Here is a 10,533-nt window from a genome sequence, read left to right on the forward strand (position 1 = left end):
CAATACGAAAAGTTGACACACCCGCAACGCTTGTTGACACTAATATTCAGCTATGGAATAGAAACCCATAGCTCTGCTAGAACTTCAGCTTCTCCAGTAATAAACATATCCCAGCCCTTTCGTTGTCCTTCAGTCTAACACTGGACCAACTGTGCAAACATCTACATATGAATGCACATGCTAAACTATGAACTCCATAAAACTGTGCATGTAAATCAAACCAAAGTTACCAATTCTCTGATACTTTATTAATGTTAACAAATCTTAATTAAGGTTCTAGATCAAAAAGTGTTAGCAAAAAGCTCAGCAGCACAATTTTCAGAGAATGGCCAGTTAAAGATTTGAAATGCTGAACCTGACTCCCTCTTACAGCCTTAAGCTAAAATGAGCGTGCCTTCTCCAGATATTTGCTAAAAAGCATTAACTGTCATGCAGTGATCAACCAGCAGGAAACTGAGTCTCAGACGTGGATTTAAGGCAACTTGCCAGTTTCTTGAAAAGCTTTGCAATTTATTTCTTCAAATTGAGAAGCCAGAGAAACTGGTGCTCCTAACAGCCTTGGAAAGAACTCCAAGGTGGGGGTTTTTTTGTTGTTGGGTTTTTTAAGGCCACATGTCTTTTATGGCAATACCTGAACTTTAAAACTAAAATGTCAAAATAGCTCTGGATGAGCATTGCTATTTAGAAAAATAAAAAACCACAGCAGGGGTTGACACCAGAATTTAGAAAAAGCCTAACTATTATTAGCGAAGATATCATTTTATTTGGCCCAACCACCAGACGATCTTCTAAGAACTAAATGTCCTTGAATTTACTTTTGCAGCTACACAGCTCAAAGTTAAATCAATTTCAGGCTGATTAAATCCCCCCCATCCCATACCCTCACTGCTTATATCTCATAAAAGCAATGCATTAAACGGAGTACCAGTTCAGAACTATACATGATTTCCTTGGGGCAGGCAACTCTTTAATGACTGTAGGAACGGCTCTGCCTAGACTGGATTCTCATCTCCTCTTCACACACATTCATGCACACACTTGCCACTTCCTGACATTCAGCATCAGCAACTAATGTGCTGAAGTTTTGCTTATCTTCTTCCCCACAGAAGAAATCTTGAGGGATGCTGCTCATTAAAAGACTTACTGAAACATCTGCAGATGAAAAACACTCTGAAGGAAAGTTATTTGGCTGCTGAATCAGACAATTGCTAAAGCATACCCTCAGCGTATATATAAAATGCAAAATATGCAGAATTTCCAAACAGCCAATGCCTGCCTAAAAATGAAATAGGCAATGCATCCTTAAGCCCACAATCTATAATAGTCAGAAATTCTGTGCAAGCGGTAAGATCCAAAACATAACTAGGCTCCTTTACTTAGAACATCAAGGATGCACTCTCAGATGAGTATCTTGAAGTTATATTTGCTTCAAAAAGAGCTACTCAGAGGTACAGAATAGGTTCTGGAGCCTTTGACTCCTTTGCTTAAAACCCTAATCCTCAATCGTCAAGTGAGAGCGGAAGTGGCAGAGTTGGAGAAAGATTTTCAGTAGCACTCCAAGTACTTAAGAGTAAAGACACCAATTCTGTGAATTAAGCAGTAAGTGCATACTGCTAGCATCAGTACTTAGGTCAAATGGCGAATGCAATTCAGAATCCAGTCCACTAAGAAGTAGACTATGAATCTCCCCAACAGATAAATCTCCTGGGCTAACCACTGGCACACAGCTCAAACACAAACCCTTTCAAAAGAAAAAACAAAGGAGCAAAGAGGTACTCCACGCCGTGTTTCTTCAGCAAATTAGAAAAAAAGGTCTACTGTGCTGAAGCCCAGCGCTTTCTGTGTCATTCTGGGTGGTAGAAACTGGCTAGGTAAGAAGTATCTTTTTGCACGTTTGGACTCCTCTAAACATGGAGAGGAGTGGAGGGATGAGAGATCGGCCTGAGGCATTTCAACATAGGTTAGCATCCTTTTCTGCAGTTGGTACAGACCTCAACTGAAATCTGAAAATACCCCTCACTTTTTTAACAGGTGGGTAAACAACTCCTGTATCTCTTGCTAAATTCTGGACAACCACACCCATGCGCACTTGCAAGCATCAATCCCTAACTTGGCGGCTCTTGCTACTAAGTGGCAAGCATCAAACGCCACCCTCACCTGATGCTTGGCCGTCTCCATACCCTCCAGAATTGTCGTCTTGAAGTCCTCCTGCTTGCCCTGTGGAAGGAAAGAGGAGAACTCAGGGACCTTACTCCATAAGTTAAACCATATTGGACATAAAGGCCCGGCAGTTGGCGTTTTAGGTATTAAATTTCACCAACTAACTAAACCCATTTTCTGAGAAACCCATCTTCTGGAACTTTCAGGGCACCAAACTCTGTGGTCTTCTAAAGTGTTATCCATGTTACTGGAACGCTTTACATCAGACTATGGGAAATAAAGAAGTACACAATATGTAGCATTCCTGGTTGCTAAATACTTATGATCAACTTCATTAATGGCTAGGATTTGAATAGTAAGATTACATTTCTTACTGCCAAGATCTGGTGGATGGATACCATCAGATTCTATGGATCTCAAACCATAAGAATTTGATAATCTTGCCCTTGGTACTCCCGAGTCTCCCCATATGCAAGAGGATAGTTTGCACTATTCTGAAAAGCCTCTTAACTTTGAAGAGAGCCTATTCTTTTTTTTTTGCCATAAACCCTTCCTTGAAGCTTGATGACGGAACTTTTTTTGAAAGGCTCAGACCACTTATTTTGGCTTCAGCACCCTTGATACACCAACAATATTCTAACATGCTAAGACCACCTTTGAAGCCAAGTACATGTCAATACCATTGATCAGTAATGTGATTAATACCCAGCACTGAAAGACATCAGTCTTTCAATGTATCCAGGGCTGGAAACATGAGGAAAGGGAAAGCACTCATCTGAAAGATCTGAAGAAGTCTCAAAATTACCTTAGCCTGAGTGTAAGTCCTAAATAGCAGCCTTGACAGGACTACAACAAAACCAGGAACAGAGCATTTCTAGAACAGAGATGAGTACAGCTGCAATGTCCTGGAGGAGACGCTAGCTCCAAGTTTAGCTCTTAAGCAATATTCTTCCACAGTCAGATGTTTGCGTAAAGTCTTGTCACCTCCAGAGAGCAGGAAGCCATGGAACACTGCAGAGATGGCCGAGCACTGTTTGGCTAGCTGCTCCTGTACCAAGGCTCCTTCAAACCAAGTGCCTCAAAAGTCAGCAAATTGGGTGTTTTCTAAAGTCCAAACAAACCCTCACTGAAACAAACTGCTGAGGTCAAGGTAGCAAATGGAACAGTCACTTCCTAAAGCACAACTGCTCAAGGTGTCATCTCCAAACAGGTAAGAGTAAGGTCTAACCTGAAGCTGAACGCACAACTGTTGAGATTACTCTTTAGAGTTTGGGACTGGGTGGACTATTTTGCCAGAATGTAATCTGAGGCTCTTAGGGGATACACTAACTTAAAAGAATTTCATCTGAACTACAAATTTAACACCTAAAGCAAGACACAGAAAGTGAACCGAATGTTTTCATACTTCGATAACCTGCATTAACATCTGGAATGCTGTAACATTACACATCAACAGATAAAATAAAATAGGAACTGAAACAAGAAGACATTTTCACTCAGCTACGGTAGAGGAGCAATAGTCAGTACTTTTATATAATCAGTCTACCAGGAGGGAAGTTGAAAAACTCACAAGAGAGACCATGACAAATAATTGTGTTTTGACAGGCCTCAGAAGTTCCAAAGTCGGGATTCTATGAACTAATATATCTGCAATAGCAAGAGAAAATTCCTCACTTCACCTACATTGTAAGTAATTTATTTTGTTGGGAACATTACAAGACCTGCTTCCATTCAGAGAGAGACTAACACAACTCAAACATTAATATTTACACTGCAGCATAGGCCATTAATTTGCAGGAAAAGTCACACTTGTGCCTTCCGTAAATCAAGAAATTGAAAAGATGCTGAAATCAGCCTGCAGCATTCATTACCCCTGAATTAGCACTGACAGTGAGTAGAGGGGACAAAACTGCTCTTGGTTTACTTAGAAAAAGAAATCAGTATTTTCCTCTTCTGTTAATAACAGCTAAACCATTTTCAATATTAGGTCAAAAAAAGCATCACTATTACTGCTTGCTCAGATACAATTCTAAACGCTTCCTAGTCTGAGTACAGAAGTATGGAAACAAGGCCTGCTAGTGCAGATTGCTTCTCCTTCCCCATAAGAAAGTCATGTTCCAGCTGCAAAGGAACAATGCAGCAAGCAAACTGCCAATCCATGTTAACATCAAATTACTGCAGCTGAATACAACATGTGCAGGAGCAGAATGCGCTGAAAGGCTCAAGGCAACAGAATAACGGGCCATGAGCTGAGCAGCAATCAGAAAGAAGGTCTACAAAGGAGTCCATTTCATACAATCATCCACTGTCTTAAAATAAAGACTAGTGGCACATGATTACCACTGAGTACTGAACTTAATTAGGAAAACAGACAAGTCAGATGAAAGACAGACAGAGCACCACTAAAGTTTGACTATTCACTTGACGTTAATCTGGATCATATTCAGTCTCACGCTTCCTTGGAAAACAGCAGCTAGAAACGTAAGATTACCACAAAGTAAGAATACTGACAAAACTAAAAAGACAGGAGCTGGTAAAGAAAATCTTCAGGAAGCTATAAAAATGAAAATCCAATTTGGTGAGGGCAAACAAAAAAGATCCTTAGAGTAGAAAAATGAAAGAAGCAATTTAATTAAAGCAATTAGTCCCTTAATTTCAAAAGGGATATTGGTAAACAAGAACACAAATGTCATTCAGCACTGAAAGTGAGTTTGGAAGTTTTTTGCTATCGGACAATATTTCTCAAGTAAAAAAGAAGAGAGATACTTTAAGGAAATTACCTTAACCATGAAATACTGTTATGCCTTTTAAAACTGCTCTGCGATAACATGCAGTAAATCTTACAAATCCACACTGTAACAATCTGCATAGCCAAAACACCTGGAATTCCCCACAGCTGAACACATTAATGGAACCCACTCCAAGTAAGACCAGCATTTCGCTGTCACGTAAAGTGTGATACTTAATAACCTCCTTCTACTGTAAACTGTCTGTGAGGACAGACTAATGAAATACCAGCTACTGTCACTATTACATTTTTAAGTTTGCACAATTAGACTTTTCAATACAAAAGGTCTTAACCTGTAACATGACATCTTTACACCTCTACTGCATTACCTATGTTTTTGCAGGCTTTAAACACACAAAGGAAATTATTAAGGTCTGCAATGAGAATAAATTAACAGTAATACACAAGCTAACTTTTTGTATTTTGTTAGATTTTCAGTATGCAATCCTGCTCTAGTATTACTGTCCTATTTAATATTTCTTACTGAACACTTATATTTCACTTCAAAGAAGTGACAGAGAGAAAACCTCAATTATAAACATTGCTTCTATATACAGCAGACTCCATGCCTCTTCCTGCTAACCGTTGTTTGAATTAGAAGTTTCAATGCACTTTAACAGCCAGCGTAAGATGACCTGATGCTCTTGATGCCTGCATTAATAAAGACAAAGATAGAGAGATCCACCAATGTATATAGTTTCAGAAGCCTTTAAAAATACAGCAAGACTAGCTGTGGAATGACAACTGAAAATCTGTCATCTTCCTACATCACTGCCTCATGCATATCACAGGATTTCTAAGAATGGAGAAAGGATATGATGACCTGAAATCTACTTATTTCTAGCAACTAGACGTAGCTGGTTTTAAAACTGGTTGTATTTAGATGACTAAATATAGTGCTTGCAGAATAACTGCTTAACAGACTGTTGTGTATAGAATAGCATGAGTCTATCACTGCCTATCTTCCACGTTTTTTCCTTCATGGGATAAGACACTGTACTTGACTGATTATGCCTCAAACTGATTTCAGTAATCATTCTTAGAGGCACAAAATGGCATCTAAGAAATATCAAAAGTGTATTAATATTGGGTCTCAAGGATTAAACCCAAAGTCTAAGCTAAATTACGTAGTAAACTTAAGATACTTGATCAATTACATCTATTAAAATTCCATTTTTTTATAGACCAGGTATAACTAGGAGTGGGGAGGATTTTTATCATTGCAAATATTTCAGTCAAGCATATGAGCTATAGTATTCCTGTATCAAGCCAGGAGCTAACAGCCGCAACTGACGAGAGATTACAGGGGCAAATCCTAAGAGATAAAACACAACTGTGGCTTTTAATATATTTTCTGAAACTGAAGTATCCCCAAACTGACATTAGTCCTATTGTCTACATTCTCAAACCTGCCAGCCAAAAAGAAGCCAATAAAGAGCAGTAGAACTGAAGACTAACATCAGTGATGAACCAGTGAAAGTTCAACTACTAGATTTCAGCTATTGCCTAAAACCAGCTAGCAAACACATTGTATCATGAAATCTCTCCGACAGCTTAACTTTGCAAAAGCATGATTTTGTAGACAGTAGAGTGATACACCAACACCAGACCTAACTAATGGTGGTAGCTGTAAACACAACAGAGGTAAAGAATGGATAGGGTACTGCTACTACTGTAAATTTCAAAAGCTGCTTCCTGAACAAGACTGACCAAAAAACTTTCCAACGTAAAGTGAAGCTTTACAACTCTGTCAAAGGTAATGAGGAAAGCACTGAAGTGTAAGCAAACAGTATCCAACCAGAACTTAAGATTAGAGTCATATTTTAAAGCCACAGAAATCACTAGATTAAATCTGTTCTCCTGCATAGCAACCCCTCCAGTAAATCTAATCCCTTTTCTCTCAGAGGAATAAGTGAACATTGGTACGCAAGCAGGTGTGGCAGCTAAGTGCCAAAGAGGATATTCTGGTCAATAAGCTTCCAAAGACAAGTCAATAAGGATCATGAGAATCTAATATGAGAGATTTGGCTTAGTTTGAAATTAGATCATGCATATTCCCATCTTTATCAGGCTGCTCTTCTGCATTGTTCCCCTCCTTCCACGTATGGGGCCAGCAAAGAAAACACTGTAGAACAATGATTCAAAACCAGATCAAAACCAAACACAGGATTCATGATGCTGCACCTGACCCTGCTTAATTTCTGGCAATAAAACAGGTAAGTAGTGTCAGAGGAGAAGGTCTTTCTTTACTCACCAGATGGCTCCTCCGGCTCGCTTTCATTCTCTTCTTCTGCAGGAGCTGGTGGAGGTGGTGGTGGTAGTTTTTTCTCTTTCTCAGCTTTAGCATTTCTCTCTTCTTCAGAGTAATACTCATCTTCTGACAGGTTTGCAAGACTCTCATCCATCTCTCTATACTCCACCTGTAAAAAGCAGAACAGAGGATAAACACACTGAAGATGTCTGTAAGTCTCACTACTAAAATGAACATTGCAAGCAACCAAATTGCTTACAGCTCAAAAAGGCCTGAGTTACCTTGTCCATAGTCTTATTACAGCTAACATGTTATAAAATCTTCAGCAGCTTAACAAGTTCCACATGTTTTTACCGCCACCAAAAAAAAAAATGTCTTCAGTACCCAACTGTCCAATAGTAGGAACTTTCTGCTCATATCGAGCCCACGTTATGTGTATTTGTTATATCATCATTTAACCTCTTTAGTTTTCTTCCCTTCCTTCACCTCCCTGTCAAACTCAGGGACAACAAATTGCCTCTGTGTCCAATCCATATGTTCCAACTTGAATTTATCTGTCAAACATGGGTGACCAGAACTGTACACAAGATTCCATCTTTCCCCCATCCAGAGGATCACATTTGCCTCCCTTCCAGGACTGTCACACTAGTGGCTCAACACAAAACCAAGAAAAAAAAAAATCTTTATTGCCATAAAAGTTTTGTTCTGTTCTCCAGTAAAAATAAATAATATTACCAGCTAAAAAGACTCACTCCAACTTAAAGAAACATGGAAACCCCAAGAAATAACCTAGAAGGGATGCATCTCATACTGTTTAATAAACCAAGCTTTTTTCCAAAGCAAGAAAGTTTTCTATATTGCTATTGAATGTTCCCACTTATTAGAAAGGAAAAAAGCACTTCTCACAATATGCAGCCATGGGAAAAATAAAAAGAAAGCAGCTAGTGTACCTCCAACATTCTACAGGTCGGCTTCTACCACAAGATGACAAAAGCAACTCTGCATTTCTCATCAAAAGAATGACAGTTCTTTCACAGTCGAAGTTCAGTCATTAAGAAACGGCATTAATGGGCATGATTCAAAGGAACAGGAAAAGGAAAGCCTAAATTCATAGTATTTCAAATTCAAAGGAATAGGTATAGGAAAGCCTAAATTCAGTAAAACACTAACACACTCCCGTGATCTGCTGTCTTTCAAATATCTACATTCCATCCTGTCCAGCACATTCAGTTTTTCAGACTGTTGAGCAAATGTTGCACCACCAGGATCTTTTGTGAACTATCACTCTGAAGCAAGTTACGATCAACCCACAGCATCAAAATATAGTATCACAGGTATTTAAAACCAACACAAACTAGTTCTGCCCTAAGGCCCTCTGAAGTCTCCCATCCTCCTTGAGCTCACATAACTTTCAGAGAACAATCAAGTCCAATAAAAAACTAAGCTTTTCCCTAGGTTTACTTTAACCTGGATGCCCTCCCTAACTGACTTCACACCACAAACATTCACAGTAAGGCAACCTTGTGCCAGCCTGAAGTGATCACGCGGATATACTGTGTTAAAAGAGATTAACACCCTTAGCAAATGGGTATTGTCAATGCAGAGAAACATCATCGAAATACTTCCCACCGGTAGTACACTAATTCCTACTCGTTAACAGACCACTATAAAGCAAGTAAAACCCAGATATACTGCCTCTGAAGATCACAGAATGGTTTGGGTCAGAAGGGGCCTTTAAAGATCATCTAGTCCAATTCCCCTTCCACGAGCAGGGACATCTTTCACTAGATCGGGTTGCTCAAAGCTCCGTCCAACCTGACCTTGAACTCTTCCAACGATGGGAGCATCCACAACTTCTCTGGGCAACCTGTTCCAGTGCCTCACCACCCTCGTCGTAAAAAACTTCTTTCTTATGTCCAATCTACATCTACCCTTTTTCAGTTTAAAGGATGCACCAGACTGACCAGTAGGTCAGTTCCTATATGCAAAGGACCAGTCCACCTATCACGTCACTTAAAGGCTCTGAAGAGCAAGACATTCAATGCCACAGCTACAGTACAACAGAGCTCCTAAAAGTAATTTCAGCTTCCATATCAAGCACACCCAGCTTTGGGCACAGCCAAGATCTTCAAAGTCTTCTGCAACAAGGTGTCCAAGAAAAAGTTTCACAAAAAAAGGTAATATTCTCAGATGTTCAGAATAACATATGAGAATTACATACCACAGGTCCAAATTATTGGAAGCTGTTTATGGCCTTTAGATGTCATTGCGCAATCTCACTCTTAACACAGCACTGCCTCAACTCTCCAATGCCAACTGAGGGAAGCTGAAGAACAGTGGTCTGAGTACGGCCATCACCTTTATAACCTTGCAATACCAGCATCATTCCACACACATAAACCTTAAGAGAAGCTGCATCCATATACCCCTAGTAACAACATGAACGTGCTCATGAAAATGTAAGATCATAAGAACTCAGCTGCAATGCTAGGGTTTTTTTCTACTGCTTGGTGCCTGACTAGGAAGCCCTACAAAGTTCCGAGGACTGCTGCAGATCGCTCTCATTTGTGAAAGTGCACGAGCTCCCCCCAGCCCTTAGGAAGGTGAGCTGTGACAATGAGGCCTTAATCCGCATCAGCTTCCTGCATGTCTGCATGTTTATCCTGGGGAAGGACTCGCCTCCCCGGGGCAGCACCCGCACCCCACACGCCAGCGCCGCCCGGTAAAGCCCCATCAGGCCGGGCAGTCTGCTCAGCCCAGCGCCCCCCAGGCAGAGAGCGGTCCCGGGGGCACCCGGCCCGCGCCCGCCCCACCGGCCCCTTCCCAGGGAGCCGTCCCGGGCGGCGCCAGCTGTCCCGAGCAGGGGCGGGGCCCGGCGGCCCAACGGCCGGGGCACGTCCCGCCCGAGGCCGGGGCGCCCGCCAGACCCCCGCTCCGGCCGCGGCTCCAGGCCAGCGGGGTCCGGCCCGTAGCCCGAGCCCCCCCACACCTACTTTGGCCCGCTTGCGGCGGCTGGTCCTGCGACCCTCGGGGGTCTCGGCGATGCCAGTGGTTTCGGCGCCGGGCGCAGGGGCGGCACCGGCGGCCGGCGGCTCGGACAGACCGCCCGGGGGCGAGGCCCGCGGCGGCTCCTTCTTGCGGGGAGTGCGCTCCGCAGCCCCGCCGCTCTCGGCGGAGGAGCCCAGGGCCCCCGCGGCGGCGGGCGGAGGCACCGGCGCCTCAGGCCCGCCCTCGCCGCCCGCCGCCGCCTCCGCGGCCTTCTTTCCCCCCGACAGCATCGCCCCGGCCGCGCCGCGCCGCGCCGCACAAAGGACGCGAGCGGGCTACCAGCACC

At 42.4% G+C, this 10,533-nt stretch overlaps 1 protein-coding gene across 2 annotated transcripts in view; it reads right to left on the bottom strand.

Annotated features, from left to right (window-relative positions):
* KDM1A (lysine demethylase 1A) overlaps window positions 1–10,533 on the bottom strand; it is a 44,984-nt gene extending 34,451 nt beyond the window's left edge. Inside the window, exons 1-3 of one of the 2 annotated variants that reach the window (XM_075522641.1) lie at window positions 10,193–10,533; window positions 7,203–7,368; window positions 2,158–2,217 (exon numbers count right to left, since the gene is read on the bottom strand). In XM_075522641.1, coding sequence (XP_075378756.1) covers window positions 2,158–2,217; window positions 7,203–7,368; window positions 10,193–10,477 — 511 coding nt within the window. In that variant the 5' untranslated portion in view covers window positions 10,478–10,533. The remainder of the gene's footprint in view (window positions 1–2,157; window positions 2,218–7,202; window positions 7,369–10,192) is intronic. The other variant, XM_075522642.1, reaches the window with a different exon arrangement.

The sequence above is a fragment of the Mycteria americana genome, chromosome 21 (assembly GCF_035582795.1).
Source record: "Mycteria americana isolate JAX WOST 10 ecotype Jacksonville Zoo and Gardens chromosome 21, USCA_MyAme_1.0, whole genome shotgun sequence".
NCBI lineage: Eukaryota > Metazoa > Chordata > Aves > Ciconiiformes > Ciconiidae > Mycteria > Mycteria americana.